Source organism: Aquarana catesbeiana, linkage group LG03 (assembly GCF_042186555.1).
Source record: "Aquarana catesbeiana isolate 2022-GZ linkage group LG03, ASM4218655v1, whole genome shotgun sequence".
NCBI classification, from domain to species: domain Eukaryota; kingdom Metazoa; phylum Chordata; class Amphibia; order Anura; family Ranidae; genus Aquarana; species Aquarana catesbeiana.
The window spans coordinates 436,878,092-436,903,816 of record NC_133326.1 but is presented as its reverse complement, the minus strand read 5'-3'; the positions used below and the strand labels follow the sequence as shown (position 1 = coordinate 436,903,816).

Sequence of the window (25,725 nt, the reverse complement as noted above, 5' to 3'; positions counted from 1 at the left end):
GTGAGTGAGTGCACCAACACACACACACACAGTAGAACATGCCAGGCACACATTACACCCCGATCCCCCCCCCGATCGCCCCCCGATCCCCCCCCAATCACCCCCCCCTGTCACAAACTGACACCAGCAGTTTTTTTTTTTTTTTCTGATTACTGCTGTGTCAGTTTGTGACAGTTACTGTGTTAGCACAGTTACTGTTACCCCCCTGTAGGTCTAGGGTACCCCCCTAATAAAGTTTTAACCCCTTGATCACCCCCTGTCACCAGTGTCGCTAAGCTATCATTTTTCTGATCGCTGTATTAGTGTCGCTGGTGACGCTAGTTAGTGAGGTAAATATTTAGGTTTGCTGTCAGCGTTTTATAGCGTCAGGGACCCCCATATACTACCTAATAAATGTTTTAACCCCTTGATTGCCCCCTAGTTAACCCTTTCAGCACTGATCACCGTATAACCGTTACGGTTGACGCTGGTTAGTTTTTTTTTTTTTTATAGTGTCAGGGCACCCGCCGTTTATTACCGAATAAAGGTTTAGCCCCCCGATCGCCCGGCGGTGATATGCGTCGCCCCAGGCAGCGTCAGATTAGCGCCAGTACCGCTAACACCCACGCACACAGCATGCGCCTCCCTTAGTGGTAAAGTATCTGATCGGATCAATATCTGATCCGATCAGATCTATACTAGCGTCCCTAGCAGTTTAGGGTTCCCAAAAACGCAGTGTTAGCGGGATCAGCCCAGATACCTGCTAGCACCTGCGTTTTGCCCCTCCGCCCAGCCCACCCAAGTGCAGTATCGATCGATCACTGTCACTTACAAAACACTAAACGCATAACTGCAGCGTTCGCAGAGTCAGGCCTGAGCCCTGCGATTGCTAACAGTTTTTTTGGTAGCATTTTGGTGAACTGGCAAGCACCAGCCCCAGGCAGCGTCAGGTTAGCGCCAGTACCGCTAACACCCACGCACGCACCGTACACCTCCCTTAGTGGTATAGTATCTGAACGGATCAATATCTGATCCGATCAGATCTATACTAGCGTCACCAGCAGTTTAGGGTTCCCAAAAACGCAGTGTTAGCGGGATCAGCCCAGATACCTGCTAGCACCTGCGTTTTGCCCCTCCGCCCGGCCCAGCCCACCCAAGTGCAGTATCGATTGATCACTGTCACTTACAAAACACTAAACGCATAACTGCAGCGTTCGCAGAGTCAGGCCTGATCCCTGCGATCGCTAACAGTTTTTTGGTAGCGTTTTGGGGAACTGGCAAGCGCCAGCGGCCTAGTACACCCCGGTCGTAGTCAAACCAGCACTGCAGTAACACGTGGTGACGTGGCGAGTCCCATAAGTGAAGTTCAAGCTGGTGAGGTGGCAAGCACAAGTAGTGTCCCGCTGCCACCAAAAAGACAAACACAGGCCCGTCGTGCCCATAATGCCCTTCCTGCTGCATTCGCCAATCCTAATTGGGAACCCACCGCTTCTGCAGCGCCCATACTTCCCCCATTCACATCCCCAACCAAATGCAGTCGGCTGCATGAGAGGCATTTTCTTTATGTCCTCCCGAGTACCCCTACCCAGCGAACCCCCCAAAAAAGATGTTGTGTCTGCAGCAAGCGCGGATATAGGCGTGACACCCGCTATTATTATCCCTCCTGTCCTGACAATCCTGGTCTTTGCATTGGTGAATGTTTTGAACGCTACCATTCACTAGTTGAGTATTAGCGTAGAGTACAGCATTGCACAGACTAGGCACACTTTCACAGGGTCTCCCAAGATGCCATCGCATTTTGAGAGACCCGAACCTGGAACCGGTTACCGTTATAAAAGTTAGTTACAAAAAAAGTGTAAAAAAAAAAAAAAATATGAAATAAAAAAAAAATAGTTGTCGTTTTATTGTTCTCTCTCTCTCTATTCTCTCTCTCTATTGTTCTGCTCTTTTTTACTGTATTCTATTCTGCAATGTTTTATTGTTATTGTTATTGTTATTATGTTTTATCATGTTTGTTTTTCAGGTGTGTAATTATTTATACTTTACTGTTTACTGTGCTTTATTGTTAACCATTGTTAACCATTTTTTTGTCTTCAGGTACGCCATTCACGACTTTGAGTGGTTATACCAGAATGATGCCTGCAGATTTAGGTATCATCTTGGTATCATTCTTTTCAGCCAGCGGTCGGCTTTCATGTAAAAGCAATCCTAGCGGCTAATTAGCCTCTAGACTGCTTTTACAAGCCATGGGAGGGAATGCCCCCCCCCCCACCGTCTTCCGTGTTTTTCTCTGGCTCTCCTGTCTCAACAGGGAACCTGAGAATGCAGCCGGTGATTCAGCCAGCTGACCATAGAGCTGATCAGAGACCAGAGTGGCTCCAAACATCTCTATGGCCTAAGAAACCGGAAGCTACGAGTATTTCATGACTTAGATTTCGCCGGATGTAAATAGCGCCATTGGGAAATTGGGGAAGCATTTTATCACACCGATCTTGGTGTGGTCAGATGCTTTGAGGGCAGAGGAGAGATCTAGGGTCTAATAGACCACAATTTTTTCAAAAAAGAGTACCTGTCACTACCTATTGCTATCATAGGGGATATTTACATTCCCCGAGATAACAATAAAAATGATTAAAAAAAAAAATATGAAAGGAACAGTTTAAAAGTAAGATTAAAAAAGCAAAAAAATAATAAAGGAAAAAAAAAAGCACCCCTGTCGCCCCCTGCTCTCGCGCTAAGGCGAACGCAAGCGGCGGTCTGGCGTCATATGTAAACAGCAATTGCACCATGCATGTGAGGTATCACCGCGAAGGCCAGATCGAGTGCAGTAATTTTTCCAGTAGACCTCCTCTGTAAATCTAAAGTGGTAACCTGTAAAGGCTTTTGAAGGCTTTTAAACATGTATTTATTTTGTTGCCACTGCACGTTTGTGCGCAATTTTAAAGCATGTCATGTTTGGTATCCATGTACTCGGCCTAAGATCATCTTTTTTATTTCATCAAACATTTGGGCAATATAGTGTGTTTTAGTGCATTAAAATTTAAAAAAGTGTGTTTTTTCCCCAAAAAATGCGTTTGAAAAATCGCTGCGCAATTACTGTGTGAAAAAAAAAAATGAAACACCCACCATTTTAATCTGTAGGGCATTTGCTTTAAAAAAATATATAATGTTTGGGGGTTCAAAGTAATTTTTTTGCAAAAAAAAAAAACTTTTTCATGTAAACAATAAGTGTCAGAAAGGGCTTTGTCTTCAAGTGGTTAGAAGAGTGGGTGATGTGTGACATAAGCTTCTAAATGTTGTGCATAAAATGCCAGGACAGTTCAAAACCCCCCCAAATGACCCCATTTTGGAAAGTAGACACCCCAAGCTATTTGCTGAGAGGCATGTCGAGTCCATGGAATATTTTATATTGCGACACAAGTTGCGGGAAAGAGACAAATTTTTTTTTTTTTTTTTTTTTTTTACACAAAGTTGTCACTAAATGATATATTGCTCAAACATGCCATGGGAATATGTGAAATTACACCCCAAAATACATTCTTCTGCTTCTCCTGAGTACGGGGATACCACATGTGTGAGACTTTTTGGGAGCCTAGCCGCGTACGGGACCCCGAAAACCAAGCACCGCCTTCAGGCTTTCTAAGGGCGTGAATTTTTGATTTCACTCTTCACTGCCTATCACAGTTTCGGAGGCCATGGAATGCCCAGGTGGCACAAAACCCCCCCAAATGACCCCATTTTGGAAAGTAGACACCCCAAGCTATTTGCTGAGAGGTATAGTGAGTATTTTGCAGACCTCACTTTTTGTCACAAAGTTTTGAAAATTGAAAAAAGAAAAAAAAAAATGTTTTTTCTTGTCTTTCTTCATTTTCAAAAACAAATGAGAGCTGCAAAATACTCACCATGCCTCTCAGCAAATAGCTTGGGGTGTCTACTTTCCAAAATGGGGTCATTTGGGGGGGTTTTATGCCACCTGGGCATTCCATGGCCTCCGAAACTGTGATAGGCAGTAAAGAGTGAAATCAAAAATTTTCACCCTTAGAAATCCTGAAGGCAGTGATTGGTTTTCGGGGTCCCGTACGCGGCTAGGCTCCCAAAAAGTCCCACACATGTGGTATCCCCATACTCAGGAGAAGCAGCTAAATGTATTTTGGGGTGCAATTCCACATATGCCCATGGCCTGTGTGAGCAATATATCATTTAGTGACAACTTTTTGTAAATATTTTTTTTTTTTTTGTCATTTTTCAATCACTTGGGACAAAAAAAATAAATATTCAATGGGTTCAACATGCCTCTCAGAAATTTCCTTGGGGTGTCTACTTTCCAAAATGGGGTCATTTGTGGGGGTTTTGTACTGCCCTGCCATTTTAGCACCTCAAGAAATGACATAGGCAGTCATAAACTAAAAGCTGTGTAAATTCCAGAAAATGTACCCTACTTTGTAGACGCTATAACTTTTGCGCAAACCAATAAATATACGCTTATTGACATTTTTTTTACCAAAGACATGTGGCCGAATACATTTTGGCCTAAATGTATGACTAAAATTTAGTTTATTGGATTTTTTTTATAACAAAAAGTAGAAAATATCATTTTTTTTCAAAATTTTCGGTCTTTTTCCGTTTATAGCGCAAAAAATAAAAACCGCAGAGGTGATCAAATGCCATCAAAAGAAAGCTCTATTTGTGGGAAGAAAAGGACGCAAATTTCGTTTGGGTACAGCATTGCATGACCGCGCAATTAGCAGTTAAAGCGACGCAGTGCCAAATTGGAAAAAGACCTCTGGTCCTTAGGCAGCATAATGGTCCGGGGCTCAAGTGGTTAAAGCACCATCATCTCGGTGGCCACGCAGAGGTATATTTTGTCTACCCAAAAATATAATTGACTCAACGATAGGACGAATTCACTCTCCGTTCTCTTTCACTTTCTGAAGACGATGCAAGTTTATTTGATTAACAATTTCATTTTCCGGTGCATGGTAGGTTTTTTAAAATGCATTTCCTTCAAATACACTCTCCTGATGATAAACAAGCCTTGCATGGACTTCCAAATCTCCATCCTTGCCCTTAAGCTTTTTAAAATTAGTAAAGGGCTCCATTACCAATTTTCCAAGGGCCATGCCTTTGTTATGACCACCTTTCCGATGTTGCGCAAACAATGCACAGTACTTGCAAAACAATCCCTTTTTGGCAGGTGAATACACGAGCCAAGGAAAACTGTCAATATGTTGTTTTGACAAGTATCTCTTTATTTCCCGAGTTTCTCCATTCTTGGAAGTCATGTTCTGAACAGAGAAAGGTAATTCATATCCAGGAGGAGGTTGCCATGGATTTTCCAATAGCAAGCATTTGGTGTAATCATCTATTTTCTTTCCAAGATGTGTGCCAATGTCATTAATTAGGATACTGCTGGTTTGAGGTGGGGTATCAACAGACAGTGGTGACACAATCTGTTTCACCAGATATTGGCTCTACAAATGTACCAGAACAGGATGGGAGGGTAGTGTCAACTTCCATACTTGAAGTGCTTTCTACTATTTCTCCTGATGACTTGTTTGCACTGGTACTGAAGAAAGAATCGATAGTCCTGCAGTTCACTCTTTTCTGACTCATTTTGCTGTTTCTATAATTAAAGTACAAAAGTGCACACTAAATAAAGTAATTGGCTTTATAGAACAGCACTGCACACACATTGTTGACATGTACATGTACCATAACTGAACCGACCCCCTGTTTAAATATTGCAAGAATACATTGCAGACATGATACAGGAGATGGTCAGAGACTGCAGACATGATATAAGAGATGACCATAGACTGCAGACATGATACAAGAGATGATCAGAGACTGCAGACGTGATACATGAGCTGATCAGAGACTGCAGACGTGATACAGGAGATGATCAGAGACTGCAGACATGAATAAAGAGATGATCAGAGACTGCAGACATGATACAGGAGTTGATCAGAGACAGCAGAAATGATACAAGAGATGATCAGAGACTGCAGACATGACACAGGAGTTGATCAGAGACTGCAGACACGATACAAGAGATGACCAGAGACTGCAGACATGATACATGAGCTGATCAGAGACTGCAGACATGATACAGGAGATGACCAGAGACTGCAGACATGATACAAGAGATGACCAGAGACTGCAGACATGATACAAGAGATGATCAGAGACTGCAGAGATGATACAAGAGATGATCAGAGACTGCAGACATGATACAAGAGATGACCATAGACTGCAGACATGATACAAGAGAGGATCAGAGACTGCAGACATGATACAGGAGTTGATCAGAGACTGCAGACATGATACAAGAGATGGCCATAGACTGCAGACATGATACAAGAGCTGATCAGAGACTGCAGACGTGATACAGGAGATGATCAGAGACTACAGACATGAATAAAGAGATGATCAGAGACTGCAGACATGATACATGAGCTGATCACAGACTGCAGACATGATACAAGAGATGACCATAGACTGCAGGCATGATACAAGAGATGATCAGAGACTGCAGACATGATACAAGAGATGATAAGAGACTGCAGACATGATACAAGAGATGACCATAGACTGCAGACATGATACAAGAGATGATCAGAGACTGCAGACATGATAAAGGAGTTGATCAGAGACTGCAGACATGATACAAGAGATGGCCATAGACTGCAGACATGATACAAGAGATAGTCAGACACTGCAGACATGATACAAGAAGTCAATGCATCAATGCAGCCTCACCAGTGCCCATTAAATGCAGCCTTGTCAGTGCCCAACAGCAATAAAAAAAATTGTCAGGATGAATGATCAAGTCTGCCGGTCAGTTTTTCAGGAGGACCTGACTGGAAAGGTCAATGCATTTCTATAGACAGGCAGGTGTAAATGGTCCATTTATACCTGCCTACCTCCTCTCCAATTTACTCTAAAAAAATGGAAGGGGATCTGTCCTCTTCTGTGTAGGCAAATCGGATCAGAAGTAGTTGGGTGTAAACAGACAGTGGAGTCCGTTTACACCCAGTCGCTCATAGAGTAGAGCAGGCTTAGTCTGTGTTTGCTCTTCAGAAACTTGGCGGATACAGATGTGTCATCTGCCCGCTCTGGCCCAATCAACAGGGGATCTGTCAGCCAATCCCCTGCTGAATGAAACAGAATCTGCGCTGTGTGAAAGGGGCCTAAGGTTCTTCCTAAAATAACAGCAACATTGGTTACATTGTTTTCCTTATAAACTCAACCTGTTCTGTTTCCTTTAAACTTTTGTACCATGAAATACCACAAAAGTTTTGTTAAATTGCCATGTCAATGTTTAAAATTCAGTGTTAGATTTATTGATGTAGCCTCCTTGACGGTATTCCCGAGTGTGGCTCGGGGTTAAATTTCAGCACCATTAGCGGTAACCCCGAGCCCCACTCCGGATTACATCTCAGGATCCTGGTGCAGGTTACTTACCTTGTCCCCAGGATCCTGCGATGTCCCCCCGCGCTGTCTGCGGGCTCTGTCCTCTGCCCGAACCCTCTCTGTGCCAGGCTCCGTTCCCTGCGAGCGTCGCAACGCACGGGGCAGAGCCTAGCGGCAAATTAAAAAAGAAAGGAAAAATCATAACACATACAGTACTGTAATCTTACAGATTACAGTAATATATGAAATTATTTCACTTCCCTTTTGTCCCCAGTGCTTTGGCCCATGCCCTGCATGCAGTTTTATATTATATATACTGTTCTTTCTGCCTGGAAACTTGAGCTTGTCCATAGCAGCCAAAAAGTGTCCCTTTACGTTAAAAGTGGCTTTAGACCATCTAGAAAATAGAAAACAGCGATAGTAAATTAGAACACTTGCAGAATTGAGCGATAGTGAATCGTGGGTAAATTTATTTTATTATAATTATATTATTATTTTTTTTAATTATTTATATTTATTTATTATATTATAATTTATGATTTTGTGTTTCAAACTTCATCATACCCAGGATGTCTACTAGACTCTTGGTGGACAGATATAAGTGAGTTATTGCTAAGAATTACAGACCTACAATATAAAACGCCAAATTTCTATGCAAAATAATTGTACCGCTTTGAGACGCAAAAATCTGAAATAATCATACCACCAGGGAGGTTAACAAATGTTTCAAAAATGTAAATATAAAAATAAATTCAGGTGGCCAGATTAAAGCACTGTTTGCTCTTCTGCAGCTCCGCATTTAAATCAATATCCTGCATTATAATTTGATTAACCACTTGCTGACCAGCTGCAGTACATATACTGCAGAAGGTCGGCTCTATTGCACGCAACTACATACCTGTAGGCCATTTCGTGCAATAGCCAGCAAAGGCGCGCACGCTGATTGGCTAGAGGGGGAGCCAATCAGCGGGTCTGGCGGAAGCGATGTCCGCCAGCCACCCATGATTGCTCCCCACAGAGATAGAACAGCGTTCAGCAGATGTAAACAAGGCAGACCGCCGTTCTGTCAGAGATGAACAGAGTGATCTTGTGTTCCTGCTAACCAGGAACACGGATCACTCTGTTCATCTAGTGAGTCCATCGCCCCCACACAGTTAGCAAGCACCCCCTAGGGACACAGTTAACCCTTTGATCAACCCCCGATGTTAACCTCTTCCTAGCCAGTGTCATTAGTACAGTGACAGTACATATTTTTAGCACTGATCACTTTATTAGTGTCACTGGTCCCCAAAAAGTGTCAAAAGTGTCAGTTAGGTGTCCGATCTGTCTGCTGCAATGTTGCAGTACCGCTAAAAATCACTGATCGCCGCCATTATTAGTAAAAAATAATTAAATATAAATGCCATAATTCTATCCCATAGTTTGTAGACGCTATAAATTTTGTGCAAACCAATCAATATACGCTTATTGTGATTTTTTTTTTTTACCAAAAATATGTAGAAGAATACGTATCGGCTTAAACTATGGAAGAAATTTTTTTATAGCAAAAAGCAAAAACTATTGTTTTTTTTTTTCAAAATTGTTGCTCTTTTTCGGTTTATATCGCAAAAACCGTAGAGGTGATCAAATACCACCAAAAGAAAGCTCTATTTGTGGGAAAAAAGGACATCAATTTTATTTGGGTACAAAGTCGCACGACCGCGCAATTGTCAGCCAGTCAAAGTAACGCAGCGCAGTATCACAAAAAATGGCCTGGTCATAAGGAGGGGTAAAACTTTTCGGAGCTGAAGGGGTGAAGATCAAGACTAAAAGGGCATTTTTTGTTTCATACATAATGCATGGCACAGTGGCACACATGTATTTTGCGATTTGAAACATGACATTCATACATTCTTTTACTCACGTTTAGTCAATTGGTGCTCTGGTGAGGGTAGGGGTTCCCATGCAGGATTTAGGAGCAATGGAGTGGAGAATCAATGGAGATGGATCGGATGGATCCAGTAATCTTCTTAATAAGTCGTCTTTGTGTATTTCACTGCGCTCTGCACTGCAGACTGCCCAAGGTGAAGAAGATGGAGGAGGTGGGTGGAGCCAACAATAACTCACGGGCGGTGGTGGCCTGTACTTTAGTGTGGACAACATGGAGGGAGGAGGGTGCCAGTGGCCTGGCTGGACAAGTGGACATGTTAGTGCACTCAGTTAGTTACTGTACGTAACAGGGGCGGAAGAACGGAAGTGGACGTTAACACAGTGAGTCTCAACTGCAACTGCCCTATTTTTTTTATATCGAAAAGCCAGTGGCGTGCAAAACACACCCAAAAACTTACACCCGATGCCAAAAAAAGTGCCCACACATAAAGAGTGAAACACAAAAACGTGCAACGGGTGTACAGAGTCCTCCACTAGGGAAGGACCTTACCCTGATCCCCCGGGGCGTTAGGCTCCAGACAGGGACTGAGGTACTCAGTCAAAGGGTCCATCTGGCCGAAACCAGGCGGACCCCCACAACTGGAAGGACTGCCGAAGCAGACCAACCCAAGTACAGTGGGGCTCTCCCGAAGAGAGACCCCTCCAAGGAGAGGGCGAACCAAGCCAAAAGGCCTATGTCCACCCCCTCCCAAGACTTTCAGAGTAGGCCCGAGGACCCACACCCTACTCGCCACACAGTGACAAAATGTGTATACAAAGACAACCAAAAAAAGACAAAAAAGTGGCAAACAGGGGTAAAAGAAAGAGTGGGGAAGATAGTGAGAGGGGAGAGTGAAAGTGGCCATTGTACTATACAATGGCCGGCCCTCCGGCCAGGCATAAAAATTTCCCCTGGTCCTGGCCAAAAGGCCCGGCCCAAGAGGCAGGTGCGAAAAACGTGTGTTGTGGTGAAGTGACCATGGTGCCATAAAATCAAGTGCTTTCCCACCGTGACTATACGGCACCCCTGAACTGCCACTTCAGGGACACATTCACCACTGGCTTTTCGAAGCAGCCCTGACCCCCCAGCCCAGACCACAGCAGACCCCACCACCAGCAGGAAGGATTATGGAGATCAGGAAGCCGGAAAGAGCCCTTTTCCATCAGGCTCTGCCGTCGCTCCCATCACTCCCTCCTAATTACATTCGGGAAGTACTAACCACTCCCCCCCCCACACTACAAGAGGGGAATAAGCTTTCTCTCCCAAATAACTGTCTGGAGCTAGATCCGCCCCAATCCAGGCCAGAAGGCCAGGGTCCTGACCCTCTGGTTCTCCCGTGGTTCTCCATCCCCATCAGAAGGCTTCCCTTTCGGCTACAAACCGCTCCAGGTCACCTTTACTCCAGCAGGCTTTGCATAGCCACCGCAATCCCGTCTCTATTTCGCCATAGATCAGGGACGGAAGCAAGCGCCACCTGCTGGAAACTGATAAGAACAGATTTTTTTTTTTCCTTCCCTTCAGAATGAATCGCATACTCAGGACTCCTTCAAGCAACTCTCCAGAGATCAAGCAGCGTTCCTTTCATCATTCAGGTAAGTATTTTCCATAAAACACAGTAAAAAAACATCATCATTAAAACACAGAAAACATATTCCCTCCACCACCCACCACCTTATCTTAACCTCCACCTCCCAAAATTCCAAAAACAATCTGCCTCCTCCACCCCCAACACTTTCCTATCATAAAGCAACACACAGTACAATTTGCTCATCACCCAATCTTGACACTCATCTTCGGATACACGAAAACTTCCTTTTTTATATCCACATCTTGCTTCCCACAACACTTCTTTCATGATTGCAGACAGGATCCACCCCCTCCTCTTCACCTCCAATTCACCACTGACCAAACCATACATGCATAATTCTGCTGTAACACCTTTTATTTCCAACACATTTCTTAAAAAACCCACCAACCTGCCCCATACATTTTTCGCAAAATCACATTCAAAAAACACATGTCTAACAATCTCCATGCCGCCACATCCTTCCCTTACGCATCTCTCACTTCTTGCCAAATCTCTTGCTTTCAAAAACACCATCGTTAACAAACACTCATGAAAAGACATCCACACTATTTCTTTTTGTCTATTGGTCACCCCTTCTGTCTTAAGATTCTTCCAGCAAACTTCAGTTTGTTTTGACCTAAGGTCAGCAATATTCGTAACCACCTCCTCCTTTTTTAACCACTTAATCAAAATGGCTTTATTTGTTGTACCCTCTCCCAAATTCCTCAAACCACACTCATCATACCACCGTTTGAGCTTCACATAATAAGGTGGGGGAACTAAAGCCACAGGCTTTGTCAGGTCACGAACCCCCCACCCCCATCCCACCACAAACCATCCCATCAAATAGCGCATGAAACACATTGTCCTTCCTCCACCCGTAAACACCTTATAATGAAGTAGCCAAGTGTGCATCCCTAGAAAACTCTCTATATTTGGAAAATTCAGCCCCCCAAGCCTCTCCTCCTTCATCACTGTAGCTCTCGCTACCCTCTCCATTTTGGATCCCCAAAAGAAAAGAAATAAAAGTCTGGAAAATTTCTGCATCCACCTTTTGTTGAAAGGAAATATCACCCCGAAATATAACAGCAAAGGAAGACAAACAGCCTTCACAATTAGGGTTTTCCCAGTCAAAGTCAACCTCCGTAGTTTCCATAAATCTAGTTTTTTGGATATTTTCCCAAAGCATTTTTCAGCATTTGACTGGTTTTGCAAATTTCTTTCAAAATGAATTCCCAAAACCTCAATAGCGTCTACTCTCTTGATCTTGGCAGCTGAAAAAACATGTAGTCCACTAAGCATACAAAAGGCACTCTTGTCCCAGTTAACCCTCATCCCGGCCATACCTCCGAACAACTGTAATTGAAGTTCCACTCTTGCAATATCTCTCTGGGTCCTGCACAAAAAAACTGCGTCATCCATATAACATAATGACTTTAATTTTTCCCCCCCTCCACCTGGAACAAAAAAAACTTCAAACGCTTTATCCTGCTGTACATGCCTCAATAACGGTTCCATAATGCAAATAAACAATAATGGGGACAGCGGGCAACCCTGTCTTACCCCCGCTCTTACTCCAAAAGATTCCCCTAGGAACCCATTAACCAAAACCTTACTATTTACACCATGATATAAGCACCTCACCATATCTACAAAATTCTTTGGAAACCCCAACTTCTTTAAAACACAAAACATAAATTGATGTGATACTCTATCATACGCTTTTTCAAGGTCAATCCCTGCCACCGCCAATGATAAATTGTTATTTTGGGCATAGAAGGCCAAATCTCTGAGAAGCATTAAGTTCCCTGCAATCCTTCTCCCTGGTATAGCGCACACCTGCCAACTTCCAATCACCCCTCCAACCACCTCCTTCATCCTGTCTGCCAAAATCTTCGCAAAAACCTTGTAGTCTACGTTTAAAAGTGTGATTGGGCGCCAGTTCTTGAAATCCTTCTCATTCCCCTTTTTATAGAGTAGCGTAATAACCCCCTCTTTCATTGAGGCAGCCAATCTCTTCTTGACCATGCAATACCTTATCACCTCTCAGAAATAAGCCTTTAGGACAGACCAAAACTTTAAATAAAATTCTACTGGAATTCCGTCTCCTCCCGGCGTCTTGTTTTTGGCCATGCTCTTCAGAGTCTTCTCTATCTCCACCTTTCCACTTCTTCCGCCAGCCAAGCACCCTCTTCCTTCTTAAAACCTCCTGGTAAAACTTCACAATAGTCTTCCATCTCCTGAATTGTGGCATCATCTTCACACTTGTACAATTCCTCATAGAAATTTTTAACAACCTCTCTCATCTTTTGCCCTCTCACTTCTTCTGATCCATCCAACATCACTTTCATGATCTTTTTGGGACTGAACGCCTTTTTAAAAAAGAAACGCGAACACTTCTCGTCTTCTTCCATCACCTGGACTTTTGCGCTGAAGACAATCCCTTTCCCTTTTTCTTTAATCATCTTTCTTCTCTCCTCCTGCACTTCCTTTAGTTCTTCCTCCACCTCCATCCCAAATCTCTTACACTGACATAGGAAGTGTAGCCTCCCCAACAACCTCCTTCCTGCCTCTCTTCTTTCTCTCGCTTTCTCCACACCCATCTTTTTATAGAAAGATGCTACTTGATTTTTACACCAATCCCACCATACCAACACGTTTTTAAACTCATTTTTTCTCTCTTCCAGAGACAGGAAAAAGAGAAGAAAACGCCTGGAAATCCCTTCATCCTCCAACAACAACACGTTCATTTTCCATGTGCCTCTTCCCACCTCCATTCCCACCTCCAACTTAAAAGAACAAAAAATTAAAGAATGATCTGAAAAAAGTACCGGTAGTACCTTATAAGACTCCCCCTTCAAAAATTGTGACAAAAAAATAAAATCAATACGTGACCTCACTGTCCCCCTATCAGACAGGTAAGTAAATGTCGTGTTCCCCCCCTCCAATTCCATGGCTATATCATGCATGTTAAAGTCTCCTATCATGTCATTCAGGAGTCTGGATGTAATGTCCATCCCACCGTCACCACTAGTTCCCTGACGATCTTCATTTCTCCTGATACAGTTTAAGTCACCTGCCAAGACAGTCGGAACCCTCCCAGGTAAGTGGACCTTCAAAATTTAAAAAAAACATATTCTTTCTTTTTTTTCAGCTGGAGCGTAGCAATTGATTACCCTCACTTGCTGACCCAAAAACTCCAGAGTCACAATTTGCAATCTCCCAGGAACAATCACCTCATGCATTACAATATTAACATTTGAGTTCCTCACCACCACACCTACCCCCTCACTCCTAGACTCACATGCATATGCCCACACTGAAGGGCCCCATTTCCAATCAGCAGATGGATTATTCATCATCCCACACTCCTGTAAACAAAAAACATCCACATCATTCCTACCAATTTCTTCAAAGACCGCCACCCTCCTCACTTTTGTAGCAATATTTCTAACATTCACTGACCCTATTGACAGAGCCATGAGAAGAAAAACAAAAACAGCCATAATGAAACCTTAAAAGTCCATCCTATTTTCTCCTTCACTCATCTTAAGCCTTCTCTGGGGAACCGGAGAACTGGCGGGCTCCTCTTCAGAACCCCCATTATCAGATAGGACACCTCCAACCCCCTCCACCCCTCCAGGACTGGGTGCGTCCAACCTAGATCTCTTGTTAACAGCAGTGTCAGGCAGATCCGGTGTATCAGGAAAATCATCCTCCATCCTCTGGCCACACTCTACACTGCTGACATTCTCCATTTCACTCTCCTCTGAATCACTATCGGACAAAAAACCCAGGAGTGGTGACGGGACTGTCAATCCCGTAGATGGTACAGTCACGTCCTGGTTAACCCCTGGAGTGGCACCTTCCTCCTGTCTTCCATCTTCCATTTCCTCAGAAGGACCTGGAACCTCCTTGGTATCCACTTGTATGCCGTCTTCACCCGGCGAAGCATCAGCAGCCTCAGAGCAGGCTCCGCCCCCCGCTACTTTACCAGCAGCTGAGGTAGCTTTACCCGCTCCGGCCGCATCACCTGCCTGCCCATCGGGTGCAACATCACCGGCCGGGTGCTCGGGTGGAACACCTGGAGGGCCCGCATCAGCAGTACCCCCCTTAGCATTCTCACCTGCACCGTCTTGTGGCCTCCGCTGCCTAGCTTCTCTCTTCTCTTTCCCTGGAGTTAACACACTAGACAGCCACTCCCTTCTTGCCGCCCGATACTGTTCACAATCTTTCGCCATATGTCCCGCTTTTTTGCATATGTCACAAACCCTACTTTCTTTACAGTCACGTGCAACATGGCCTCCTTTCCCGCAAAACCGGCATTTGAGTTCTTGGTCACAGTCACTGCTAACATGCCCATACCTCATGCACTTTCTGCAGTATCTTGGCTGTCCTGGATAGAATAGAAATCCCCTTTCCCCTCCAATTGTAAATACTGCAGGAGGCCTTTTAACTCCCCCCACACAACTAGAGTCCGACTTGAAGGTCCCAAAAAAGCGATATTTCCCGGACCAAATCTGAAAGTTATTGAAGACCTTCTCTCCACCTCTTAGCTTATCGCAGTAATTACTCAGAAAGGCCTTAACTAGATTTATATCCGCAAAAGGATTATAAAGGTGTACGGTAATTACCTTCTCCTCTTGCATAAACAGCGGCTGCACTCCAAACTTCCTCCCGACTTCAGAATCCTCCACCAGCTTGAACTTCTCATAGACATCCCAGCAGACCTCCGAGGAATAAAAAGTGACATCATATAGTCTCTGATTTGGAAAATCCTGCAAGCACAAGATATCTCTTACCCCGAGGCCTAGGATGCCCGTCAGAAGATCCACCACCACGGTCCTCAGAGTCACATCAGAAAAACCTGGCTTAACCAGAAAACGTAGCGAATCGCGGATTCCACGAGCCGCCATTGTAGAATCGCCTACCGAACTGATCGCTTTCCTGTGGGGGTCCCCACAAAGGGAAACCCCCACAGTTCCGCCAACCGCCCTAGGATAAGGTCGCCTTCAAGAGGGCGATCGCTTCCCGTTGCCCGGGGACTAAGCCTTCAGCCAATAGCAGCAAGGGGGGACCCTTCCGAAAAAGGGACGCTCCCCCCAAGGCCGACTGTCGGGTACCCCGGGCACCTTTCAACGTCGATACAAATGAGCCGAAACTACACTTGATCTTAGCCAAAAGGCCGAGAAGCGACTGCAACTGCCCTATTGCTCCAGCCTCCAGCATGAGCATCTCCTGTCACACTGTCACGTCGGTTGGCTCTGAGAGACTCGAGTCCGACCTCCGACGTGACTCACTCACTGTGACTGACGTCCCTCGTTGCTAATGCCTGGGCCGCCTGGCGTCTAGCAATGAGTGCAGAGAAGAGGCTCCACCCACCTCCTCCTGGTATCCTTCCTTGTCAGAGTGAGTGACTGCCGCCGCCCATAACCACATAGACGCGAGTCTTTCTCTCGGCGCCGCTGATCGGCTCATGTAAGAGAGAGACTCGGGCCGGCAGGAGACAATGACATATCAGTGCTATTATTTCGGGGGGGGGGGGCAATTGCCCTGTTGCCCCCCCCCCTGGATCCGCCCCTGCAACCACTTTCCCATTCCACATTCATTTGGCAAATCCATTCACTCTCCATTTTATCATATTTTCCCTTTGAACACCTTTAAACACCTTTTAAATCCTTAATATTTTTCTCTAGTGCATAGAATTACACAACCTTAAAGTCACTTCCCTTTTTTACCAACCACAATTCATCTGGCATAGTGCCTAGAATGTATAACTTCCTTATTCTTAGCATAGATATACTTCCCAATTATAATATTATTAAACTTGTATTTGGTTAAAATCAACATTTTAAAATCCCCAATCATTGTTAATACAGCTTAAACACAATTCAAACCATTTGCACAAATATAGCACATTTGCTGTTATTAGAAAAAAAAAACACCTTTTAACTTTAATAATGTAAGGATAGGCAACTACAACTAAAACAGTCCTTAAAATCAAACTCTAACCCGAAATAATCAAAATAACCTATACATAAATTGAAATGTTACTTTTGAAAATTTGTATCTGATCACATTCCCCTTTTAATGTTCCCAATCTACTATGCAGTTGGCATGGGCTTAATATGTGCCCAACACATTTCATGAATAGACTGACAAGAGTTGCAACATTTTAACAATAAACATGTATAACATTTTAAATCTATATAGATAACTCTTCGCAATTAAATCCTTCTTTGACATTAATTCTCCAGTCCAGCAAGTCTCTGTCTCTCTGACTTGCTGAATATGGATTGCAAATATAGCAGTATGCTCTCCATAAAAGCGGTGGTGAATTCCTGGTCGGTGGTTTGATCCCCTCTTCCATCTGAAGCAAAATAGCAGATCTCTACGAGCGGATATGTACCTCCGTGCATTGTGCTAAACAATACTTTGGACAGGAGGAATCACTCAAATAGTTACTTGTCCATGTCCAAATCCGCAATTCAATCCTCTTAAAGCACCCCACACACGCTCTCTGTCTTGGCAGGATCATAGTACATATATCAACTACCCAACAATCCATCTGCATTCAGAAGAAAAAGCAACTTATACTCTAAATTGGAATTCCAAAATGAGACAAAAATTCACATACACATAAAATTAAGCATTTCTCTCTATTAACAACAACTTTCCTCTACCTAGGTGTCCGTTTTATGAAACTGCGAACAATAGCGACCCCAAGGATTGCCACCGATCACAGTCCACAAACAGTCCATGAAACAGAGACGATCACGGAAGAAGTGTTTAAGCATGTTCTCCCGCCGATGATCTCTGTTCACTGAAAATCCTCATTGATCGACACAGAAACGGTCACTGCGATCTCAGCGCTTCACTGGCGATCCGTGTCAGAATTCACACCCCAAGACTCACCAACTCAGAGGTGGAGAATCGGGGAGTGAAGAGGGAATCTGGGGGATCTGAGGGGAAAGGAGGAAGATTTTTAACTTTCCCTCTACCTCATTCAGACCCCCCCAAAACAGTAACCATGTCCCCCTGTCAGTGTACCCAGCAGTGACAATTTTATCACTGCCCAATAAACCGACATCTCTGTGTTTCTGTGAGTCTCTGGTACCGAAAAATCTCGCGAGACCCCAGCACCAGGGGCCGCTCTCTGCATGAGGTGGGGTGCTTTCAACAAGGGTTCTAGCCTCCCCACCAGCTCTCTCTCTTTTTACCCTTGGTTGAAACTTTTCCTGTACAAGCAGGTGTGGGTGCCTTCCCTGAAGCCTCGGTCCCACAGTCCTCTTCAGATATGTCTGGTGCAGGAGAGGCACCATATCCTGATGCCACCTGGGAATCAACCCCCACCACCTTCTGTAGCTATGCCTGTTGCTGAACAGTGATCTGCACTGATCTGCACATTTTACCGACCCACCTGTACCGACTCATTATAACATCAACAAACAAACGGGGTACGTTTACACAAAAATCCTTATTTTAACAACATACTGATAATCCAAATTTTAAACCTGGCCCGTGACACTTTAACTTCCTTATTTTAAACAAAACTCCTTCTGTGTTAATTAACTGCTCAAAACCTCCTGTCTCGGCTATTTCTCTAAGGTCGTTTCCTCAAATATACTTCATGATCAATAAATACATGACTATAGGATTCGTCAACTGCGGTCTTACACTTATCTTACATCTATAATAACCACACAACGCTGCATGACATGGGTTTTAATGGCCACAACAGCCTTTTATTAACCAAAATAAATATAACCATAAACATAACAATTCTTAACACCAGGAGGGGGTCTTTGGGGTCCCATTTTGCTCAATAACCATTGTGACCTCAGCTGTGCCCCAGCCGGCTCGAGGACATTGCGACTTTCCAAATTTTTCTTTCCCTTGGGACCTAAGTCCTGGGAGAACCACCAACAACAAACCAAGGTGGGATCCCATACCCTGTATGGGTCGCCCAAAATTTAATAAACTGTTTCAATTCTTGACCCCCCAAAGACCCCCTGACCCGCCAGCTGCTGTGACAAATTTTTGCAAGAAAACTATAAATATATATTTATTCATTTTTTTTTTTTTTATTTTCCCTTTTCTCTCTCTTTGTTTATTTATTTATTTAATTTTTTTTTTTTTTTTTTAAAGAAAAAACCCATAACCAAATGTAGGGCGGAAGGGAGGGAACTTCTACCAACAGGGAATATTCTGGAATGATTTCCCAACAGCCTGTGCAAAATCCCAACCCTTTTCCTGCTCCACCCAAACACCTGACCTGCTCCTCCAATAAGGTAAGCTACCCTTTTTCCCCAACTAACTCAGTAAAAAACTTAACCCTTGCCGACCTGTTCCTCCCATAGTCATGCCGACCCTCCGTCTAGATTTTCCTCCGGGTCACACTTGACTATAGGATTCGTCAACTGCGGTCTTACACTTATCTTACATCTATAATAACCACACAACGCTGCGTGACATGGGTTTTAATGGCCACAACAGCCTTTTATTAACCAAAATAAATATAACCATAAACATAACAATTCTTAACACCAGGAGGGGGTCTTTGGGGTCCCATTTTGCTCAATAACCATTGTGACCTCAGCTGTGCCCCAGCCGGCTCGAGGACATTGCGACTTTCCAAATTTTTCTTTCCCTTGGGACCTAAGTCCTGGGAGAACCACCAACAACAAACCAAGGTGGGATCCCATACCCTGTATGGGTCCCCCAAAATTTAATAAACTGTTTCAATTCTTGACCCCCCAAAGACCCCCTGACCCGCCATGCGAGCTTGAGTGACACCTCACTAAAGCGAGTCCCTCCACACCTGCAGAGCCCTCTGCACCCCTTCCTGCAATCCTAAAAACCAAAAATCGGTTCCAACCGCATTCAGATGTACACCGTCATCCCTCCAATACCTAATAGATAGGTCTTCCAGATCCCGATGGCGAACCACCACACCCCCAAGGCGAGACACAAAACGCCCAATCTCCCTGTTGGCCTTTATCCGTGCTTTATTCAAGCGTTCAACGGAACGCGCATGTCGCCAAGTGTGTCGTGCCACTATGTCTGACCACACTATGATGACCCCAGGGAAGTCCCGCATCAGTCGCAGAATGTCAAACTTTTACATCCCGAACAATGTCCCTAGCTGCCCGGACCCCCATATCATTCCCTCCCACGGAGAGCACCAATACATCAGGGGGCCTGTCCACCCTAGAATAATAGTGGAATTCCGGAAGAACCCGTCCCCACATCATGCCTCTAACCCCCAACCATTTGCATACTGCTTCACTCTGGGAAACTCCAAGCTGTCTCCCTTCGGGCCGCGCATCTGCTCTGATCGCCCCCCAGAAGACATAAGAGTCGCCCAGAATCCACACCAGGCCTTGAGGAAAACCTGTAACAGACAACCAAAGAAAACATATAGCCCCAAAACATAACTCCAACAGATCAATAACATCATGAAAAAACATTATAGCATGTGCGGACGTACATAAATTTTAAAACGATCGGATTCCCACCTCCCTATGCGCATAACCATCTGTGGACTCAAACCCCAACGAGCTGCCTCCGTAGCTGCCCCTACCCTAAAAGAATGAGTATTAAATTGAGCGGCTGGCATTCCAACCGTCAACAAGCAGCGCTTAAAAATTGCCACGAACTGGAAACGCGACAAGGATGAACCATCCTCGTGCTGTAAAAAAGGCCCTTGCACGCCCTTCCGAACCTGAGCGAAGCGCTGAACAGAACGTACCGGACACACTGCCTCCGGAAGCACCTTAAATAACGTCACATAAACCCCTTTGCCCAATTAATCAGTTTTAGATCTACTGATAAGGAGCTGAACGCTATCCGTATTGATCTGTACCTCCGAAAACAACAAACCCCCCACACCGCGTTTATTTTTGCTCACCAGCTCCCCAATCCTCTAGGCTCCAAAGAAAGCCAAAGAAAAAGCTGCCGTAAACAGTTGAACCTCATAAGGCGAGGAACAAACCCTGGGCAAGATTCCCACCATATCCTGTAGCAGCCCAAAGGACACTGGGCGCCTGGTATCTCTTACCACGCGTCCGCGCCGGAAACCCTTCATGGCCTGACGCACCATAAACTCCTTGGTAATATCCCGCAGGCCTTGTAGCTTATAAAGAAAAGCCAACGCAGCCAATCTCCGGTTCATTTTCGACACCGACTCTCCCTTGGAAAACTGCATCCCAATCACGTACAATAACAGTGAGAGCCTGTCCTGATCCGAAACACAACCCCCTACAGAACTTACCAGTTCATCCCATTCCCGCCAAACCGAAGAGTAAGCCGCCCATGTTCCCGCACTCACCGAACGCTGTACCAAGCCACCAGCTATTCCAATGCCAGTCTCCACAGATGCCTGGGACAAGGAACCGACCTCTGCTCCGCCGCCGGCGCCAGCTTCCGGAACCTGTCCCACTGAAAACGAGACAAGGCATCAGCAATAGAATTCTCCACACCCAGTACATGCACAGCTTTTACAAAACAATTCAAACTCAAACAACGAAGGACCAAAAAACGTAATAAACGCACTACGGGCGGAGACGAAGCAGACAGACTAGACACAACTGCCACCACCCCCATGTTATCACAGTGAAAACAAACTCGCCGATTTTGAAAGTGAGACCCCCAGATGTCCAATGCCACCACAATCGGGAAAAGCTCCAATAGCACCAGATTACTCAAGAAGCCCGCGACACGCCATTCCTCCGGCCACGCCTCCGCACACCATCCCCCTTGACAGTACGCCCCAAAACCCAAACTGCCCGCTGCATCCGTGTATAAATCGAAATCAAAGGCCGACACCACCGGGGCCATCCACAAGGACCTCCCATTATAGGTGGCCAGAAACTCCTCCCATACCCGCAGATCTGCCTTGTGTTCGGCCGAAAGTCGAATAAAATGATGTGGCATTCGTACCCCAGAAGTAGCGGCACTCAGGCGACGGCAAAAAATGCGCCCCATCGGCATGATGCGGCAGGCGAAATTAAGCTTCCCCAGCAAAGACTGTAATTGTTTCAGCCTAACTTTCTTCGCCTGTAGGGCCGCCCTCACCAACAATCGCAAGTCCTCCAATTTAGCCGTCGGCAAGCGACACTCCATTGCCTGTGTATCAATAATGATACCCAAGAATTGCATCTCTGTCGACGGCCCTTCCGTCTTTTCCGGCGCGAGAGGAATCCCGAAACGCCGCGCCACGCTTTCCAATGTTCGTAACAAGACCGAACAAACCGTGGATTTCGGTGGGCCAATACAAAGAAAATCATCAAGGTAGTGCAGAACCGAGCGCACTTGTGACTCTTCCCGAACCACCCATTCGACAAATGTACTAAATGTCTCAAAGTAAGAACAAGAAATAGAACAACCCATGGGAAGACAGCGGTCAACGAAAAACTGTCCACCCCAAAAACAACCCAGCAATGGCTGGCTATCCGGGTGAACCGGCAATAAACGAAAAGCGGACTCAATGTCCGTCTTAGCCAATAATGCCCCCTGTCCATATCTCTGAACCCAACTAACGGCCGTATCAAACGACGTATAGGACACCGACGTCAAATCAGGCTCAATCGCATCATTTACCGAAGATCCCTTAGGATACGACAAGTGATGAATCAGCCGAAATTTATGTGGTTCCTTCTTAGGTACCACCCCCAAAGGAGACACATGCAACCCATGTATGGGTGGGCGATCGAACGGGCCAGCCATTCTACCCATCTCCACCTCCTTAGCTAACTTATCCGTCACCACCTGAGGAATCTGAGAAGTAGATTTCAGATTCCTGGGCATAGAATCCCCAGACAAGGGTAGCGAACAGGGAATGCGAAAACCATATGCAAAGCCCTCTGCAAGAAAAACCGCCGCCTCCGTTCTGGGATACCTACTTAGGTACGGCAGCATCTCGGACAGATTTACCGGCGTCCTCCCTTTTTGAAACGGACTCACTAGATTGCAGCTTCCCCTTCTTAAAGCATTTGGCAAAACCATGAGAGCCTCCGCATCCGGAGCACTCGTGACGGAACCGACAGGTCGCGCCAAAGCGGCACGCTCCCTCGTTGAACTGCCAACAGTAGTTTTTACGTTGTGAGGCCGGCTGCCCAGTGCCTGAACCGCCGGCCCCCCCTGGAAAGGGCTGGCCCGAAGCCCGAGCCTGCACCATGAGCTTCATCCAAAGCCCAATATCCTTATGGTCCCATCTTAGCTGAGGCCTGACAGCTTTCCGCTGACGAAACTGTTCGTCATAGCGAAGCCATCCCAGTCCTCCATATACCCTATAAGCCTCCCCAATAGCGTCTAAATAGCAAAAAAGCGGAGAACAATTCTCCGGCTCCTTTTCACCTATGACGCTGGCCAATATCGCAAAGGCTTGCAGCCAGTTAGAAAATGTCCTAGGGATAAGCCGCCAACGTCGCCTCTCCTCCTCCTCCTTTTTACTCTCATCTGCTTTTCCTTTATCTATGTTAAACTTCTCCAGCGGCAAAAGGGAGAATATCTCCACGTATTCCCCCCGCCACATCCTCTCCCTAACTTCGGGCTTGAGATGTACCCCTAACGGACCCTCGAAGCATACATAAACCTCACCATGTGCTCTATCACCCAAACGAACCCCATCGTCCCCCGACTCCTTAGCCTTACGCGACTCCGCGCCACTGACCCTCGCCGTCTGAGAAGCAGACTCAACTACCGCCGAGGATAATGGGATTTCCGTATCCGTTTGTCCTTCCCGCTGGGACGCCGTGCTCACCGCCGGCGGCAGCGTAGAGCTACGCGCAACAGGGGCATCACAGCCCAAACCATCCGACGTGGTCACGGCAGGGACCCACGCCCCCGTCGGCCCTGCTACTGGTCCGGAAGGCCCAGGCGGGGCGCAACGGTCCAACAATTCCCGAAAACCCGCAATAAATTCCGCCAAACCCGCCACACCAGGTTCCCTCCCCATCTGACCCGCTTGCTCCCTGCCCCGTGACCCCCCCTGTCCACCCTCTGTGAACCCAACACCTTGCCCTACAAAAGTAGCAGAAATAAAATTGGACTCACCAGGCTGCCTGCGCACCGAATCCCGAGCAGCCGCACTTCCGGATCCCAGCTGACTCTGCACGGTAGGGCGCATGGTCGGTGATCGCCCATCGCCGTCATCGCTGGACACCTCGCCGGATTCTGCTGATGACTCACGCACCGACTGTGCCGCAGGCGTCCTTCCCCTCGATTCCTCTGGCTCAGCACGCCCCGGCGTACCCTCATCTTCCTCCGCCTCCATCTGACAGCTGCGGGGTCCGCGTGCACCCCCAACCGTGGAAGGGGGTCGCCGGCCCTTTAATTGAGCTTGGCCACTCCCCCGTGCAGCTGTCACTCTATCTCTGCTTGAAGATGGCTGCAATGTCTGTGTAGAAGCAGCAGAGGGCGCCAACTGCCTTCTGCTGCCTGTTTCTCCAGTCTTCCCACGCCGAGCCGACGCTCCAGCCACAGGAGAGGGAGCTGATCCTCCAGATAACGCTGCCGACGAGCGCAGGTACCGGACCTCCTGGCTCACACGGTCCGCTCTGCCCACCGATCCAGAAGGGACAGGGCTCCCGCCCCTCCCTGCATCCGACTGTGTCCCTCGCCGAGCCGGCCTCCTGCTAGGCACATCAGCAGGAGAGCCGGCCGTATCATCCTGTGTCACTGTAGAGGGGGAGGAGGGGGGAAGAGAGCGCAGCGGCCCCCCCTCCCGCAGGTCCCGCCGATGCTGGGGATTCCTCCCAGGCCCTCCGCTGTGGCCAGAAGCTGATGGCCTAGCAGGGGACACTGAAGGGTTCCGTGTGGAGCTCCCATGCGGCCGCCGGACCCGGGGGGTATGTGAAGGGCTCAAGCGCTCAGGAGGGTGAACCCTCCTAGCGCGCTTAGATGAAGGGGGAGATCCAGGAGGAGATGGATCAACCCCCGACCCCCCTAACATGCCTAATAATTGTTGCTGGAGCCACTGAGGACCCCGTGTAGAGGCTGCAGCCCTGACCTGGTTCCACAAGGCCTCCAAATCGCTCATCCTGCCTGTATTTCTCTCCGCAGGGGCTGACAGAACTTCTACCAACAGGGAATATTCTGGAATGATTTCCCAGCAGCCTGTGCAACATCCCAACCCTTTTCCTGCTCCACCCAAACACCTGACCTGCTCCTCCAATAAGGTAAGCTACCCTTTTTCCCCAACTAACTCAGTAAAAAACTTAACCCTTGCCGACCTGTTCCTCCCATAGTCATGCCGACCCTCCGTCTAGATTTTCCTCCGGGTCACACTTGAAATGTCCCAACATTCAACATCCCCTTTAAATCTCAAATAGCTCGGACTGTCACTTCCCGTTTTTAAAAGCACTATTTTTCACTTTTTTTTCTTTCTCTGTGTCAGTTTCTCTAAAAAGAAAAATGCATTGAAAAAGCCTCATGTAATGCAAACCTTCTTTAATAAATAACTCAAATCTCTCTTTACCTTCTCAACTTAACTTGCTTTACCCTCTACAATGTAGGATGCTTTTATTAAAAAACACCTTTAAACTACTCACTTACTTATCTCATCTCACCGTAGGGTGTTCTTCGAACATTCCTTTTTTCTTATACAACAACCCCCTCCCATCTAAACACATCCCTTTTGCAAACTCCAAAACACCATTCCAAGAGTCACCAACAACATGTTATACATGAACAAGCAAATTACGTATTTTTCAAGCAGAATCAAGAGGACGAAAAGTGTCATTTTGTTACCCCAGCCACCTTTTACTGCGCTGTTTAGTTCAATTGAACCGAATTTTTATCGCCCATATTTTTACTATATGTTGGAAAAACTTTTTATACCAATAAATTTTCCATT

The 25,725-nt window shown here is 46.1% G+C and overlaps 1 protein-coding gene across 2 annotated transcripts in view; it reads right to left on the bottom strand.

The window, feature by feature from the left end:
* STING1 (stimulator of interferon response cGAMP interactor 1) overlaps positions 1-25,725 on the bottom strand; it is a 239,718-nt gene that overhangs the window by 85,986 nt on the left and 128,007 nt on the right. The window contains exon 6 of one of the 2 annotated variants that reach the window (XM_073620793.1): positions 16,449-17,436. The exons of the other annotated variant lie outside the window; for it this stretch is intronic. Coding sequence (XP_073476894.1) covers positions 17,260-17,436 — 177 coding nt within the window. The 3' untranslated portion in view covers positions 16,449-17,259. Of the gene's footprint in view, positions 1-16,448; positions 17,437-25,725 lie in introns of those variants that run through there. 2 annotated transcript variants of the gene reach the window in all.